At 39.2% G+C, this 19,298-nt stretch overlaps 1 protein-coding gene across 2 annotated transcripts in view; it reads left to right on the forward strand.

Moving 5' to 3' along the window:
* Positions 1-19,298, forward strand: part of SKAP2 (src kinase associated phosphoprotein 2) — a 142,455-nt gene that overhangs the window by 105,658 nt on the left and 17,499 nt on the right. The window contains exons 10-11 of one of the 2 annotated variants that reach the window (XM_067562024.1): positions 16,297-16,371; positions 18,932-19,098. In XM_067562024.1, coding sequence (XP_067418125.1) covers positions 16,297-16,371; positions 18,932-18,936 — 80 coding nt within the window. In that variant the 3' untranslated portion in view covers positions 18,937-19,098. Of the gene's footprint in view, positions 1-16,296; positions 16,372-18,931; positions 19,099-19,298 lie in introns of those variants that run through there. The other variant, XM_067562023.1, reaches the window with a different exon arrangement.

The raw sequence follows: 19,298 nt of genomic DNA on the forward strand, positions 1-19,298 counted from the left end.
TCAGGATTTCATGGCTTCCATGATATCCATGAGACTATCCCAGGTGGTTTCTGAGTTGATTCACAGTTGATTGCACTCTGGCTGTGGTATATGGAAAGGGATTGGAGGTGGGGGAAATGGGTTTCTGCTTTGTCATGGACCAACCCTTGCCACCTTAGATTTGAGGTCAAATGACAGCTTTTCCTCAGGGGCAAAAGGCCTTTTTTCATGGTCCACCATTGGAGGCTGATGGAATCTTAAGACTTCCAGATGGCTCTGAGTGAGAATAAAGTTCAACCAACAGACACTCTCAGTGGTTTGATAGGATTACATAGAAGTTTGTTTTCCTCCACTACTTATATAATTCCTTAAATACCGTTCCTACCAGAAGCACTGGATACTAAAGGATTATCCAGTTATTTCCCGTTATAGTTGCTTAGAAAGTCTTTGGATTTTGTTTTGTGGGAGAGCCTATAAACATGTATTTTGTGTATTTGGAAATGTGAATTAAGATTCTGTATTGCTGAATTTCACACGATTTTAATGTGTTGAAAAATTTAGAAAGATGCCTTCAGCTATAATAGGCATTATATAAATACATAAATAAACATTTTGTTGTAGGATTTGCTACATTCTATAGAGTTAGTTGTAGTAAGATCCAAGAGGTATGTTTGGGAGGTCAGGAAAAAACACAACATTGATTTCTAGGACACTATAATTGGAATATTATACTGCACACACCAAAAACTCCAGGTCTCTGTTTGTTTATTTTCTGCTTCTGCATTTTACCTGAGTTTGTTTTACTAGTGCAACATAATATTACAATAGGTTTATTTTGTCATTTAAGACAGATAAAAAGATTTCAGTATAATTAACTTCATATAATTGGTGACATTGGCTTTAAACAACCAAAAAGAACATGTTGACTCCATTAAAATACCCAAAGAGTGCATGCTGCTGATTTTTTTCCACTGTGTTGTCAGTAGTCAGTACAGAAAATGTAAAAATGTCAATTACTTGAACGTTTTTAAAGCAATTATAGCATCCAAGAGCCAGACTTTTCCCAGAGAAACATGACAACAACTGTATTGTCTCCTTTCACTAAAGTGAACTTTGCTGAAATTACTTGACTTGTTTTCTTCTAAATCCAGAAATGAAGTTATTCAGAAAAAGGACAGACTATAAATTTGAATAATTTAACTCTACAAAATACCATAGAGGCGATACTGTGGTTTAAACAAACTGCTTTCATTCTGATTTGATGTATGTAAATATTATGTCAAGCCACATTTGTCACGATTAGGGTTATTTTGTTTTAAGGAATGGCTTTTAATCTAAGATCTAGCTGCTGATAAATGTGTATGGAAAACTTTACATCATATATCATATAATTTAAATACATCTTTGGCAAATTTTAAGCCACAGAAATGTAAGCTGTATATGTCTATCAAATAACTCTAGCAATAAATTGCACTGCATGGTTTAGTTATTTCCATATTTGATTGCTTGATCTATTTATTTAGAGAATTGTGTATATTTACTATCTAGCATTTAATATCATACTTACATTAACAACTTCTCAGTGTCAAGATTTATGAAAGGTCATTTTGAACACTTAAACCGTTTTACTATCTGAAACCAAACAAATTTAAAATCTTGGCTTCCTTTGCTTTTTCAGAAATAGTTCTATATCTCAATTAGAGGAGTAACCTAATAACGTCCATGTAAATTCTTCCCCTTTCTATATTTAAGCTGGGCTCTGCCTAAAATTGGAACATTTTTCTAACTGTCCTAACATTGGGCTAAAAAAAGGCTTGTCTGGTAAACCTCTAATTTTGCCCACTCTCTAGACCCTACATACCAATTTTATGCTGAAAGAAGATTTTAGAGATGGGGCCAAAATCAGGCTTTTATTGAAAAGTGAAGTAAAACCTTAACTGCTGCCATCCAATTTTAAAAGCTTGATCATATAATCAGAGGACAAAGTTGTATGGGAACATTTTTCAAAAGTGCTTCAGTGACTTAGGAGCCTAAATCATTTAGACACTTTTGAAAGTTTTATTCTATATGAGGACAAGACTCCTCATTATCATATTATGAATTGAGAATATTTTGTTTAGTTTTCTCAACAAATAATTCCAGCCAATCCAAAGGGTGAAACTTCTTTGCATAAATCAATCACTGAATAATTTTAAATATTGAACATATTTGTAAAATCTACAGTCTGTGCCAGTACACATCTGGGAAGGACTAAAACTGCATAAATGTTTGTTGCAAGCTGTTAACCAAGGCCTGATTGCCAGGAAGACTTGACTGGATGACCTAATTCTAGTGGATCTCCTCTCTAATTTCTGTTATTCTATGTTATAATTATTATTGTGTGTATATCCATGAGCAAGCTTGCTTATGACCTTTATCTTCATTCATGAGAAGAATTATTATTATTGGGGCTTTCTTTAGAGGGAATATAATGATAAAAAAAACCCAACCTATATTTATAAAATGCGATTTGCTCTTTGGCATTATTTTATGTTGGATTTTACTGTTAATGTAATGAAATTACTTTATCTAAAATTGATTTTTGATCATTGTGTCAAAGTAGATCCAAACAACTTTAAAAACAGGCTTCCTGGATCTTTTTCTTCTAATATGTGTTCATCCCTGCCTTGCTATTGACTGCACCACACTTTAAGTGGGGGGGCGGCAATTATCTGGCTTGTCGAGGGAAAGTGTATACCTCTTTATGGGGTAGAGAGGCACAGAGCAGACCAACATGGGGATGCTGACCCAGCTCCCTAGATGACTGGAAGAGGATGGAGGTTATAGAAGTACAAACCAGGCAGGTGAAGCCCTCTTTTACTCAGACCAGTCAGAGAAGCTCCCACTCTTTCGCCCATGGAAGTGGCAAAATACCAGGTTTGGTCAGGATCCACTGTGGACACTGTGCTATCCACTCCTTTCTCAGGGGATGGGGAAGGAATTTTTCTCTTACTACCAGATAGGCCAAGGAGGGGATGGGAGAGGTGTTTGCCTTCCCCACAGCAGGTTAGTGGGGCGGGGCTTAGTTGGGGTGAACATGGAATGAGAGTTAGGTTAAGATGTCAGAACTCATTACGTAAACGTGGGATGTCTAGTGCAGATATTACATTGGGAAGGTATACAGTGATCAGATAAAGGGATTAGTAAAGGATTTAAAGGAGATGTTCTTTAAAGGACTGGAAATGGGTGGGTTCAGGGCTCCTGTGACTTGTGCTGCTGAGAGTCAAACTCCCACTCCTTTATAGCTCACCTTAACCCTTATTTGAGGGGGGGGGAATGGTAAGGTCCCAGCAGTGGGTTGGCTGGGGATCAAAATGGGAAAAAAGGGTGGGGGAATCTGACAATATATACTGAAATGATCATGAAATGACCTGGACAGTACCTTGTATCTGCTAGGTATTTCCAGACAATTAACAATAAAGCTGCAGCCTAATTAAACTGCACCCAGTGTCTCCTATCCTGCTTTAGATATAGTGAGACAGTAGCATAGCCAAGATTTTAAATACTGCTATTACCTGTAATGTAATTTGTACCTATTCTCTTACTTTTTTTCTCTCAATTCAAAGCTTGCCAATTTAGTGTTTAAAGGACATGACAGTGTTTGTTTATAGATCGGAGTTGTTTTTCATTTTGGAAGGGATGGAATTGCTAACCAAAATGTGCAAGTCAAAATGCAACTGTAACTTTTAATAGTTTCACTTGTAGCTCTGCTGAAGGTTGGCTCCAGAGCAGGAAGCTAAAGTTAGGTAATCTTAACAGATTCATAATTAATTTCATGAAGTGTCCATACTTCTGTAGATCATTCTGGTGTCCCAGTGAAAATACTGTGCACCAACATTCAGATGACTGAGAGCTCCCCTTATAGTAATATAGTATGTGGTTACTCTTCTGGTAACATTGTTTTAAACAATGAGCATACTACCTCATCTAAGCAATAAAAGAAAAAAGTGTTTGATGATGTCTCAATGTAGACAGCTTCAGATTTAACCATACTTAACAGTGTGTGTTACAGTGAGGACTGTGTTGTATGTGATCTTAGTGGGATTCTTTTTCTTAATTTAACCTAACCTTCAACAGAATAATTAACTGATTTTTCCATCTGTCTACCTACATATTTATATTACCAGCTCCCCATCACCGTAGTGTCAAAGTGCTTCACAAACATAAGTGAATTTATTGTTGAAATACTCTGTAAGGTAGGAAATGTATCTATTTTTCTTATTATGCCCAAACCATCATGTGGGCTTTGGACCAAATAACTCCCTACTAAGTCATATTCAAATAGGGGCCAGGAACCTTAGCTAGTTTGAACTTGTAGAATTGCTTGCAGATCATTCTGTTGGAGGGGGATGAAGACCCATGGAGAAGTTTTATGGATCCAGAGGGTGAGATTCTCACTCTGACTCTGGCTTCTTTTATGCCCTAATTTCAGCTGTGGGAGGATTGCTCAATGCAGAGGATTTAGGCTGCCTTCTCAGGACCCCCTCAAAGTTCTGGTGTAAGCCATGGCCAATATGATGGTCTGTGAAGGCTACTTTAACTTAGACCCCCCCAGAGCTATTTAAATTATGCTAGGAGCTTCTCCAGTTCCCAAAGCAGGCCAGAATCAGGAGAACATAAGAACGGTCATACTGAGTCAGACCAATGGTTCATCTAGCCCAGTATCCTGTCTTTTGACAGTGACCAGTGCCAGGTGCTTCAGAGGGAATGAAGAGAACAGGTCATCATTAAATGATCCATGTCATTGGCCATTCCCAGCTTCTGGCAAACAGAAATCCCCGTCTATCCTGGCTAATAGCCATTGATAGATCTATCCTCCACGAACTTATCTAGTTCTTTTTTAACCCCATTATAGTCTTGGCCTTCACAACATCCTTTGGCAAGGGGTTCCAAAGGTTGACTGTGCATTATGTGAAGAAATACTTCCTTTTGTTCGTTTTAAACCTGCTGCCTATTAATTTCATTTGGTGACCTCTAGTTTTTGTGTTATGAGAAGGAATAAATAACATGTTCTGTTTATTTACTTTCTCCACACCAGTCATGCTTTTATAGATTTCTATCATATCCCCTCTTAGTCATCTCTTTTCCAAGCTGAAAAGTCCCGGTCTTATTAATCTCTCCTTATATGGAAGCTTTTTCATTCCCCTAATCATTTTAGTTGCCCTTTTCTATACCTTTTCCAATTCCAATACATCTTTTTAAATGGGGTGACCAGATCTGCATGCAGTATTCAAGATGTGGGCATATCATGGATTTATAAAGAGGCAATACAATATTTTCTGTCTTATTATCTATCTCTTTCTTACTGATTCCCAAAATTCTGTTAGCTTTTTTGACTGCTGCTGCACATTGAGTGGATGTTTTCAGAGAACTAGCCACAATGACTACAAGATCTCTTTCTTGAGTGGTTGGTAACACCTGATTTAGACCCTATCATTTTATATGTATAATTGGGATTGTATTTTCCAATGTGCCTTACTTTGCATTTATCAACATTGACTTTCATGTGCCATTTTGTTGCCCAGTCACCCAGTTTTGTGAGATCCCTTTGTAAGTCTTTGCAGTCTGCTTTGGATTTAACTATCTTGAGTAGTTTTGTATCATCATCAAATTTTGCCCCCTCACTGTTTATCCCCTTTTCCCAGATCATTTATGAATGTGTTGAACAGTAGTGGTCCCAGTACCGAGCCCTTGGGGACACCACTATTTACCTCTCTCCATTCTGAAAACTGACCATTTATTCCTATCTTTTAACCAGTTACTGATCCAGAAGAGGACCTTTCCTCTTATCCCATGACCGCTTACTTTGCTTAAGAGCCTTTGATGAGGGACCTTGTCAAAGGCTTTCTGAAAATCTAAGTACACTATATCCACTGGATCACCCTTGTCCACATGCTTGTTGACCTCCTTGAAAAATTCTGGTGGATCAGTGAGGCGTGATTTCCATTTACAAAAATCATGTTGACTCTTCCCCCAACAAATCATATTCATCTATGTGTCTGATAATTCTGGTCTTTACTATAGTTTCAACCAATTTGCTTGGTACTGAAATTAGGCTTACTGGCCTGTAATTGCTAGGATCACCTCTGGAGCCTTTTTTAAAAATTGGCATCACATTAGCTGTCCTCCAGTCATCTGGTACAGAAGCTGATTTAAATGCTAGGTTACATACCATAGTTAGTATTTCTGCAATTTCACATTTGAGTTCCTTCAGAACTCTTGGGTGGATACCATCTTGTCCTGGTGACTTATTACTATATAATGTATCAATTTGTTCCAAACCCTCCTCTAATGACATCTCAATCTGGGACAGTTCCTCAGATTTGTCACCTAAAGAGAAAGGCACAGGTTTGGGAATCTCCCTCACATCCTCAAACTTGAAGACTGATGCAAATAATTCATTTAGTTTCTCCACAATAGCCTTCTCTTCCTTGAGTACTCCTTTAACATATCGATTGTTCAGTGGCCCCACTGGTTGTTTAGCAGGCTTCCTCCTTCTGATTTACTTAAAACATTTTTGCTGTTATTTTTTTGGAGCTTTTGGCTACCTGTTCTTCAAATTCTTTTTTGGCCATCCTAATTATATTTTTACACTTCACTTGCCAGAGTTTATGCTCCTTTGTATTTTCCTCAATAGGATTTAACTTCCACTTTTTAAACTATGCCTTTTTGCCTCTAACTGCTTCTCTTATTCTGTTGTTTAGCCACGGTGGCACTTTTTTGGTCCCCTTACTATGTTTTTTAATTTGGTATATACATTTAAATTGAGCCTCTATTAAGGTGTCTTTAGAAAGTTTCCATGCAGCTTACCGGGATTTCACTTTTGGCACTGTACCTTTTAGTTTCTGTTTAACTACCTCCTTTTTGTATAGTTCCTCTTTCTGAAATTAAATCCTACCGTGGTGGGCTGCTTTTGTGTCTCCCCTTCTCCCCCCCTTCCAGGGATGTTAAATTTTATAATGTTATGGTCACTATTACCAAGTGATTCAGCTATATTCACCTCTTGGACCAGATCCAAGCTCCATATAAGACTAAATCAAGAATGCCTCTCTTCTTGTGGATTCCAGGCCTAGCTGCTCCAAGAAACAGTCATTTAAGGTATCAAGAAACTTTATCTCTGCATCCCGTCCTTAGCTGACATGTACCAAGTCAATATGGGGATAGTTGAAATCTCCCATTATTATTGAATTTTTTTTTTGTAGCCTCTTTAATCTCCCTGAGCATTTCACAGTCACTATCACCATCCTGGTCAGGTGGCCGTTAGTATATCCCTACTGCTATATTCTTATTATTCAAGCATGGAATTACTATCCATAGAGATTCTATTGCACGGTTTGGTTCATTTAAGATTTTTATTTCATTTGACTCTATCCTTTCTTTCATATATAGTGCCATTCCCCGACCAGTACGACCTATTCTGTCCTTCTGATATATTTTGTATCCTGGTATTACTGTGTCCCATTGATTTATCCTCCTTCCATCAAGTTTCTGTGATGCCTATTATATCTGTATGCTCGTTTGATATGAGGCACTCAAGTTCATGCATCTTAGTAAATAGACTTTTAGCATTTGTATATAAGCACTTTACAAAATGGTCACTTGTTAGCTGTCTGCCATTATGTGATGTAACTGAATGGGACTCTTTTTCATTTGACTGTTTCTCATCAGATCCTACCCATATTTTATCCTCTTCCATCCTCTCCTCCTTATTAGGATATAGAGAATCTCCATGAATAGATCCTCCCCTAAGGGATGTCTCTGTCTGAACCACGTGCTTCTCCATACCTATCACCTTTTCCCTAGCCCTTAGTTTTAAAACTGCTGTACGACCTTTTTAATTTTACATGCCAGCAATCCAGTTCCATTTTGGTTTAGGTGGAGCCCATCCTTCTTGTATAGGCTCCCCCTTTCCCAAAAAGTTTCCCAGTTCCTAATAAATCTAAACCCTCCTCCCTACACCATCATCTCAGCCATGCATTGAGACCTTGCAGTTCTACCTGTCTCCATGTGGAACTGGAAGCGTTTCAGAGAATGCTACCATGGAGGTCCTGGACTTCAATCTCTGACCTAGCAGCCTCAATTTGTCCTCCATGAGCTCTCTCCTATCCTTCCCTATGTAACTAGCACCTACATGTACCATGACCTCCAGCTCCTCCCGATCACTACACATAAGCCTGTCTAGATGTCTCGAGAGATCCACAATGTTTGCACCCGGCAGGCAAGTCGCCACGAGGTTCTCCCAGTCATTGCAAACCCAGCTACCTATGTTTTAAATGATCAAATCTCCCATTACTATTACCTTTTTTTCCCTAATAAAACTGGAGTTCCCTCCCCCAGAGAGGTATCCTCAGTGCAAGAGGATACCATGACATCATCTGGAAGGAGAGTCCCAACTATGGGATCGTTTCCCTCTGCTCCTGTTGAAAGTCGCAGGAAAGGAGAACATCAATCCCCCTCAACAGTACAGAGGTTGTCAGACCAGGGATGGGACTGTTCTACTGTGTCCCAGAAAGTCTCATCTGTGTACCTCTCTGCGTCCCTTAGCTCCTCCAGTTCAGCCATCCTGGTCTCCAAAGCCCCTACGCTGTCTCTAAGGGCCAGGAGCTCCTTGCACTGAGTGCACACACATGCCCCTTGCCCATAGAGCAGGTAATCATACATGTTGCATTTAGTGTAATAAATTGGATAGCTCCCTCTCTGTTGGAGCCCCCATTCTGTTCTTACTCCTGTAGCTCTTTCTTTTATTGTTGTTTGCTTTTTATCTGTGGGTTGGGGGGGTGGAGTATTGTTTTCAGTTTACAGAATGTTAATGAATTGTATCTGCCCCACTCCCTCAAACTGCCCTGGTCGCTAGTTCCTCTGGTCATTAGCTTCCTTGGAGAATAAAAGACATGCCTTAACTGTTGGGTGATGATTTCTGTGCTGCCCCTCCTGCAGATGTAGTGAGTTTTCATTGAGATGCCCTGACTACCTCTCCAACACCAGCAGGGGTTGAGACTAACCGTACTGCAGATATCCCAAGATATTCAGGGAACTTTTGTAGATCACCCAGAAGTGGCAGTCACACAGAAGCCAAATGCCTCCACATTGCTCCTTGCATCCTTCCCACGCAGCCTTCTGCCTTCCAGGTGAGCTTTCACTGTGCAGGGGGAGCAAGATAGTGCTGACTAACACTATGTTCACACTGCAGCGCTAATTCGAATTAGCTTAATTCGACTTTCAGCAGCCGATTTAAAGAAATAGCAGCAGACTGTTCACACTACGCTGTTTGAGCTGGTCTCTTGCATTCACACTGGCCAGCCTTAATTCCCATTAGAAAGCAGTGCAATCTGGGTAGTTATCCCACAGTGCAACTAAGGCTATGTCATCGTCCCAGGATGCATCGCTGCTTCCCCCACCCTTTCCCCCTTCCAAACAAACAGGAAAAGGATTTTTGCGCCCTTTTTTTTGCTCCATTGCTTTAGAGACATGGAGCCAGCTCTACTCTGCACTATAATTGTGATTGTGACAAATACATCGCGGCTTATCATGGAGAACTTGAGAGATGGAGCCAAGCAGGTGAAGCAGCCAAGGCTGCCCTGCTTCAAGACATCCAGCAGAACAATTCCCGATTGCTTCAGGCAATGAGTGATGCATTAGTGATTTCTGTTCCTGTATGTTGCTTGCCTTTTCTCATGCACCCACCCTCCCGGATGTGGCTTGCCTTTTCTCATGCAACCCCCCCCCCCCCCCCATCCCTCCTGGATGTTGCTTGCCTTTGATGGAAGCCTGATTTCGGTTCCTGTATGTTTTCCTTTGATGATACCCACTCCCCCCACCGCCCTTCCAGATCTGTGCCTGACAAATCCCTCATGAACAAGATTTTCTTTAATAAAGAAATGTTTTGGAAAGATGAAAAAATTTATTTTTGAACAGTCATATCTTGGGTGAAGGGGGGGGGGGAAGGGTTCCTTCACTGTCTCCAGGGATAGGGTGTTTAGTTTCTTCCTTTTCCTAATCTGAGACAGTCTGTGCACAGTACTGCTTAATGGTCGGGCCACTGGCGAGGTGTCTACAGAATGAAAGAAAAATAACAAGATAGCCACAGTCAAATTAGTGAAGAACAGTATACATATGTAACATTTTGAAATACTCATGCATTGATACAATATAGCTTCAGTTTTTAAAGTTAGGAAGAAAATATCTATGTATCAATTTCAACAATGATGGCTTGATACAATGTTGCTTCTAGTTTGAAGAGGAAGAGGAAGAACCTACATATGTTTCAGTTTCCATAATTATGCTTTTGTACAATGTAGCAAGTGACTTTCTAATGCAGACCCCATGGAGTGCTGGGAGGTAATCGGCTTGCATCAGAAACCCACAGAGACAGGATGGGTTGTTTTTTGTTTTTGTTTTTTTTTTTTGGAAGCGGGGTGGAATTTCTCTGCCTACAGTCCAAACAAAAATGGAGAGCTATTGCAGACTGCATGGAGGGCTGGGGCCTAATAGGCTTGCATCAGAAACCCACAGAGACAGGATTGGAGTTTGGGGGTGGGAATTTCTCTGCCTGCGGTCCAAACAAAAATGGAGAACTATTGGGAACTGATTAGGGCGCGGTGGGGGAGGGGGTGGGGAGGGGATTGATTTCTCAGCTTGCATTCCAAACCCACATAGATAGGAAAAACGGGGGGTGTGGGGGAGATGGATTTGTCTGCTTGCATTCAGCACACACACAGACAGGATCGGGCGTGGGGGGTTGATTTCTCTGTTTGCATTCAACACACAGAGAGACAGTATCAGAGGGGGGGGGGTGGATTTCTCAGCTTGCATTCCAAACCCTCACAGATAGGAAAAACGGGGGTTGAGGGGGAGGTGGATTTCTCTGTTTGCATTAAACACACACACAGACAGGAACTGAAGAAAGAAAACTCACCAGATGTCCCTTCTCCAGCATGCCCTGGGATATCTTCCCATAAATGTCCAGATTCCTTTTGCTGGCTCTGAGCTGAGCCAGAATGGACTCCTTGCCCCACAGCCCGATGGGGTCTAAGACCTCTGGTTGACTCCATGCTGGAGCATGTTTGGGCTTTGCAGCAGCCATGCTGAGAACAGTGGCAAAGCTGTCTCCAGGCTGGCAGTACAGGAAATGGAGATTCAAATCTTCCCGGGTCTTGAGGGGAGGAGACTTTACCTGCTATTGTGACCACAGAGCAGCACAGCGCGATTGGCCAGAGTGGTGAAAATGGGGCATAATGGGATACATTCCGGAGGGCAATTAAGTCAAATTAAGCTCAATTATGTTCACACTGACACTAACTCGAATTAACAAATTCGAATTAGGCACTACGCCACTTGCAGAGGTGGTCTTATTAATTTGATTTTACAGGCACCTTAATTCAAATTAACAGTGGTGTCACTGTAAACGTGGGCGTAATTAATTCGAATTAAGGGACTTTAAATTGACCTAAGTCCCCTGTGTGAACCAGGCCTAATCATCAGCTTCCATAAGGAAATCTGGGAGGAGAGAGGGAGGATACCACAGAGACTATCCAGCCTTCTGACTTTATTTCTTCATAAATGGGGAGCACTAATCTCACTGAATGTAAGGGTGACAATGTCTGTGCAGGTTTGGAAAAGGATACAATGTGTTAAAACTATTTCTGCTTACTTCCTTGTCCCCCAAGTGGTCCCTGGATTTGAGTCCTCACTGCTTATGTTAGTGCAGGGGCAATGGGGGGGTGGGGGAGAAGGGAAGGGGATATGGGCCTAAATTTAAGAAGATGTATTTAACTTGTTTGCATATTGCTCCTTCCTTTTGTTTATTCAAATCCTCCCCAACACAAAAATATTAGTAAAAGCTAGATCTAGCTATTGTGAAACTGCATAGCTGGACAGATTTATGGTGCTTATCAGGGTAATAATCCATCTGTTACAGAGCTGGATCAATTTGTAAAATTAAATTTATTAATCTGGGAGAGAAAAGTACTTATCCTCCACATAATAAGCATTTACTCTGTTTTTAGAGTTTCCAGTTACAGTTACGTGGGGTCATTTTAAGAAAAGAGAAATAATTCAGTATCTCAGATGGGCTGTAAATAGGCCCTTATACCTTTACATTGAGCAAATGAGCAATGGATGTTCAGTTTCGTCTGAGTTCTCCCTGTGTCTCTCTATCATCCTTACTGAGTACCCTGGTGAAGACATTGTGATTTTTAGTAATATGATAATAGAATTATTATTGTGGGGTTTTTTTTCAAAAGACAAACTTATATGCTTGTAGCCTTTTGTCACCATGGTGAAATTTCAAACATGGCTATATTGGTATGCATTACAGCCATATAAATGCTTGAATCATTTTTTTAAATGATTCCACTGCAGTATATTTTTTTCTGGACTGATCAAAACTTCTCCCAACAATTCTTCTAATGATATATGATTGGAATAATAACTTCATGTTGTAGAATTCCATGCTGCAGCTGAGAGGCATGTAAATACAAGCTGCTTATTTGCAAGAAGCTTCCAGATTTGCAATATGATTGCTATGGAAACCACATAATGAAAACCTTATAACCATCTGTGTGGTTTGATGGATTTTGCTGCATAGCTGAGCTGTTTTTGTTTACTGTTATTAAAGTGTTGAATAGAATATATTAACCCACAAACTGTGATGATCTAGGGTATTAATTAATATTGTATAATGACAGTGTCTGTCTCAAATACCACAACACAATCAAATACTAGTTAATAATACTGTTATTAATAGAAGAACTAATGTAGATAAGTGGTTGACTAATATCAGGTTTTGGGGAAATTGCTGACTTTATACATATGTATCTTGGAGATTACCAATTCTATTGCAGAAATTTATTATGCAAGCCAAACTTTAGTACATTTTTATATTCATATAATCGGACTTTTTCTTTCAGAAGGACAAAAAGGAAGAAAAATCAATTAGATTCATGTCTAAAAGTCAGATACTGTTGTATTCATTCTGTTCACTTTAAATCATATTTGCAGGTAGAGACATCTGTGTTTGGGAAATAGCGCTGGCAATCTGCTGGCAGTAATTTACATTTTAACGCACAGTGGAAAATTTTAGCATTTAGCTGTGAAATCTACTGGACTTATGGAAAAACACATTTTTAATATTTGCAGTTTCTCACTGGTGTTACCAGAAAAAAAAATCTTTACCTTACTAGTGATTGGAGATATGCTAGTCTCTAGGGATCTCCAACCTATTGCTCTAGGCCCAGATGCATTTCTTTGGGACACACATGCAGCTCTTCTGGGTTTGATCAGAGCTCCTATTAATCTAGAGAGAGAAACTGGAGAAACACTTCTCTTTGCAACCTCAATGGTAGATAAGAAGGGAAGAGAGGGAAAGATTGAACTACTGTATTAAAGATCTCTGTGGCTCCATCTGGCACACTGTCTTGATAATACAATGGGACTTTTGTTGTTCTGTTTGTCATCAGTAATTATTGCATACTATCTATGTTTTGCATTGTTGCAAATGTTGCAACATAGTATCTGACCATTAGTGTCTCTAGGCATTTGAGACTCCTGTTGGTTACAAGAGGTCTCTCCCAGTTTGATGCAGTTTCCAGGCTCAGAATGCAAGAAGTTGTACTTAGGAGCTAAAGATCTTCTTCAAGCTCCCATGTACCAAGTCTATTAGAGCTAAAGCAATATTTTATTGACATGGAGAACAACTAGGATTCTGAAGGAACTTGCATTAAGAACATAAGCATGGCCATACTGGGTCAGACCAATGGTTCATCTAGTCCATTAGTCTTCTGACACTGGTCAATGCCAGATACTTCAGAGGGCATGAACAGAACAGGTAATCATCGAGTGATCCAGCCCCTGTCACCCATTCCCAGCTTCTCGCAAACACAGTCTAGGGACACTTCAGGCATTTTTTCCTCTTACACTTCAAATACAAGTCTGCAAAATGACCATCATATTTTAAAACAATGTGATTTCACTTTTTTTTAGGGGAGAATTGTACTTATTTATGGACTTTATATATGAACCCACAATATACTGGGTTGTTTTGTTTTTTTGTAAGTACCCAGTCTTACTGTGGAAAAACTTTTCAGACCTGCATTGCTTTACCTTTTCCTTTATAAATTAAAAAGAGGGATGAGAAAAATACTTATTAATATGGAGTTCTTTTTGTCACAGAACTGATAGAAAAAGTAGTATGCTTAATAAAAGAACATGCTTAATAAAAACAGCTATGCAATATTCAATATCAAAATTTATTTCTAGCTATATATAATATTCTGTCTTACCTTGAATTGAGTGTTTGTAGGAAGAGATAATGCCTTATGGGTAGAATAGGTGACAGACAAAGGGATAATATTGCTTGCAAGTGGCATAAAAAGTATTGTAAGTCATCGGATAAGTGCTTTCCAGTGCCCTTGAGAGTATATAAGGATACTTTTGTTACATTTTTTAGCATTAAAAAAAAAAAAAAAAAAAAGCAACGTAAGAATACATGCCGTACATGATGCAGTGATGCACTCAGTGTTGAACAAGTTTAAATGTAGCAAATAGTCTCCCTCGCTCTCTTTTTATGTGTTATACTGTTCAGATTTACCACTTGATATTGTTTTCTTGTTTTGGGTCAAAGTCATTGGAGTCCTCTCTTAATGAAACTTCTAGCTAGTCAGTAGTAGTTAGACAACAAAAGCTACTGACTAGCTAGCACAGCAATAATACAAAGCTCCTTGAACAGTAAATCACATAACTGTCTCCCATTGTGTTGTGTTTGGCAACCTATAGCCTCATTTGTGCAAGTAGCTATGCATGTGCTTAACTTTAAGCACGAGTGGTCCCAGAGGAATCAACAGGTCTACTCTTGTGCTTAGAGTTAAATGTCCGTTAAGTATTTGCAGAATTGAAGCCCGAATGTGTAATCTGATATGTATGAATGAATCTATACGCTTATAAGGTTAATAATCCAAACCAGACATGTTCATACTGAAACTCACTCTTCTCTCCTTGATAGAATGTTATGAATAGAATTCTTACATAATCTGCTTGTAAAGAATATTTTAAAAGCTGTGACTTTTATACCTACGATTTATTAACAATATATCAGATTAGTAGGTGAAATGGGTACATGTACTTAAAAGCAAACACACACATTATATTAGTATGCAATATTTTAAAGAGCAGCAAAGGAATTAGACATGCTTAAAGGGCAGTTCTATTCTGAAAAGTGGCTTTATCAATATAATACCTAGCAAGGAGATTGGTGTTGTCAGTTGTGCTGCTATAATGACTATGATAAAGTTTTGGTTTTTAATTCATTTTACTCCTTCAGAAAAAATACAGCTATGATAGAGGGAATTAAAGTCCATTCCCTTTTATGCATCATCAATAGAATTGCTAACTAAGGAACCTAAGTAGTCCCTTTCCTGTTCCTATACAGAATGGAGCTTGTGTCCAGGAGAGTGGGGAAGGGAAGGTGGGAATCCATTTCTCTCATGCTTCCCTCTTCTTATGCTATGAAATCATCTCCAGAGACTCCATAGGGTTTCAATTCTGTGTTGGCAAGAGAACAGGGTTGAGGGGCTAGATGAGCTCCATTAAGCTTTCTTCTCCACCCCAATAGAGGAAAGCGTGATTAATTGGTCCAGTCTGAAACTGTATTAAAATAGATCTTTCCACTCACCCACCCCCAGATCATATATAACTTCCCTCCCCCTCCTTTCAGGAGTTCCCATGGTCAGCCACAGTTGGTTGGGCCACTGAAAACGTGGCAGCTATGCTCCCATGGAGCAGGCAGGAGCCAATGTGGTTGGATGGCACAGCAGAGGCAAAGAGGCCCCGTGCCTTCTGTGGAACCCCCAGCATCTTACCAAGGGATGAGGCAGTGACAACCACATCCTTCTGATGTAACAATGAGTAGGAAAGCCTGAATTTTCCCTAGCCTGGAATGGTAGATGTAGGGGAGAATGGGACCCCAATTCTAATTGTTCTAGAAGCCATTGAGAGACAGCATACGGGAAACCCCACAATGCCACTTTCAGAGTCACTTTTCAGAGTAGAAGATAAATTCAAAAGTTCACAACTGAGCTTTTTAAAAGAGAGCTACCAGAGTGGTTAAAAAACAAACCAACCAAGTCCTCAAAATTGGGTAGCATTATAAAAACAGAATAGTTTGTCTCTCTGCATTTACGTTTTAGAAATATATAGATAGTGTGATAGATGAACTACATGGGCTGTAAATCCTGTCATTTAATGGGTTCCTTCAACATTTTGTTTGTAATTGTCTATTTGCAGAGGAAGAAGAGAGTGCTCCTCCAAAGACTGAAGAGCCAAGGAAACTGAGCCAGGAGAGTGTTAGCAATGTTTCAGGTAATTAAAAGGTTTTTTCTTTTTTCTGCAAACATTTCTTTACTTTTCTTTTCCAGTCTTTTCCTTTTGCTGTTGTAAATAATGTTTTCACAGCTCCAAAAAGTTATCTGTTTCATCTGGGTATTTTATGGCAGTAAGACTGCTTAGCATCATTTAGGATGCATGAAAACCACTTGAGAAGGATTTATAAAGTAAGCCAATTTATACAAGGTATTCCTTCCTGAATTACTTTGTAATGACTCAATTAGCTTTCATTTCTGCACAAAGGAGATTTAGTTGCATAAATTAGCTTATCATCATTGAGGAAGTGTCACTGCTAAAGGACAGTTTATAGATACAACATGCAGTTGCTGTCAAACCTATAAGAATATAATATAGACATCTGTGTATACTTTGTGCTTGAGCAGAACAGACTTCTGCCATTCAGAGACTAACAGGGGACAACAAGTTGCCCAGGGGACTGGCAATGTAGACATCTCTGAAAAGGTCAACTTGACACAGGCTCTGACAATCGACCCAGAGCTCTGTCTTCTTTGATAAAAATCAGATAAACTTAAGACCGCTAATTGATCTGCAGCCTGTTTAAATGTTGGCCATGCATATCTTCATTGCATATGATTATCACAGAAAGCAAATGAATTGGGTAAGAAATGCCAGAGTCCGGTGACAGCCGCAAAAAAATTGGAAAAGGACACAAATGCTCAGGAAAGCTAAGAAGCTCAGCTTGGCAAACTGCCTTTGTGCTAATTACCACAGGGACTGGAAAAATAACTGTATATACCATGTAAAGTCACATGAAGAAACAACTTTTCTTGACTGCAAGACTTTTTCAGCTCAGCTAAAAACAAGGATATCCCTGCTTCAAGGACATGGTCCTTTTGATAAACCATCACTTATGTGATCAGAAAGTGGAAAAGACTTGCTTCTTATCAGGACTTTACACCTCTTTACAGCTAAATGTCAGCCAACGCTAGATTTGCCATGTCGTAACTGTGTCCTGCAGTATAATGCAGTCTGGGGTCACTTTCCTTCATCATACATACTGCACATCACTCTTCCAGTGCTGTCAAGGAAAGGGTGGATAAGGAGTGTGTATTCAGGAAGTAGCTTTGCAGTGCTCTTCCTATTGCAACATGTGGAGAGGAAACAGAGGCCTGATTTCCTGACCCATACAGGAAAACAGGAACAGGTTGCAGTAAAAAGTTTTGGTTTGCTTTTCTTGAAAAGGAAATGAGGACTGGGTCATCAGATGTTGTTAGCATTGTGATCTACTAAAAACCACACACAGAACATCATGACTCAATGAAACCTTAGCGTTAATAGTCACTTAGACTTGCCAATAATTATAATAATGGATAGAGTCAATCCAATTATGAAGTGAGCAACAGATGTTTTTTATTCTCACAGTATTTCAGCTCAAAGAACCTTTACTTTGGTAACATCCTCTAGTATAACCAAAATATTAGCACTTCAGTTTATGAACACAGCAGTCCCCATTTTTATGAGAACAGCTCTATAAATTTACCTAGGGTTTATACAATATCCTTGAAGTACAGCACCATAATAATTCTCCACAGACATGAAATTCATTTCAAGTAATAGCTTTAACACTTGAGTAGTACAGCAGTGACCTCTGTTCTTCCCTAAACAATTAAATATATGAGACAAGAAGTTTGTTTGCCATGTAGGGCAGTGAGTTGACAAGGGTATTTCTGTCATGCCAGGCATCACATCACATGAACTTCTAACTTACTCAGGAATGTTTGATGTTTTTCCAACAAACAACGAATATTGTACCTAAATCTCAGTGAGCCTCAAGCACTAGAATAAATGATATTTTTCCTTACCATCAGTAACTCATCTTCTACACTTAACTATTTTTTCTTCTAATTATCTGTCAGAATGAGTGGGTGTGTATTATGGAGAGATGCTAACCTTCCATTATAAACCCAACTTTGGCACACACACTTCTTAACTTTTACAGAATTAAACCCTTCACTCTGTAATTGAAAATATAAGATCTTCTGCCTGGCTAGAATTTTTCTAGTAGTATTTGAAGCAACTAAGATAAAGCATTTTGGAGATATGAGGGCAAAAATTTGAAAATTTTTTATCTTGAAAACTTTCAAAGCATTTTTTTCTTAATCTTAACTCCTAAGCAGTTTGTCTACAAACTCTAAATTTGTGTAATCTGTTGGTCTTAGTGAAAACTGGTTCCTTTAATTAGTCTTCCATTATTGGTAGAGTGATTTAATTATCAAAATCAGTTTTCACATCCATTATTGATTTCATTAACTTAATAAACCATGTGTTGCCTAGATGTAGATAGCTGTGATTGTGGATCAGTAGGGACTGAGGGAAATGGGAGAGAGAGAACTCAACCAGGTGCTGGCTGAACTGAAGAGAGTGGGCTGAAAGGACAGAACCGTGGTGGGAGAAAAAGATACAGAAAAGAAACTGAACCATCTAGTGGACGACACCTGCTCCCCAAATCCGCTAAAATTATTTTACATGCTCCTTTCTTATCTTATAATTCTCTTTCCCTGACATGGATATCAAGAGTGAGAGAAAAGGCCAAGGAAGAAGGAAGCCATGTACATTCTTGCATGCTCTGATGTTCCTGCAGAACGTGCAACTGAAAACCAAGAGATGTTTATGTCCTCAAACAACACAGAACTTCATCACAGCAGAGAGTCTGAAAACTTAGAAGGAAACTAACTGGACAACCACACCTTACTCTTGTTAAGACTAATTGTACACAATTGTACTAATTATTTTGAACTTCACCTGTCTTTACATCACTAGAGCTGACTACAGCAAGCATGCTATTTCTAAAGACTATAAAGAGTTGTCCCAAAAAGGGCAGAATTTTTGCCTCTCTTCACCAAATGATACCACATTCCAGACTGTAGCTTGGGATAACTCCC

The sequence above is a fragment of the Emydura macquarii genome, unplaced genomic scaffold, assembly GCF_026122565.2.
Source record: "Emydura macquarii macquarii isolate MOO-44397 ecotype Brisbane River unplaced genomic scaffold, CSIRO-AGI_Emac_v2 contig_2422, whole genome shotgun sequence".
Classification (NCBI taxonomy): Eukaryota; Metazoa; Chordata; order Testudines; family Chelidae; genus Emydura; species Emydura macquarii.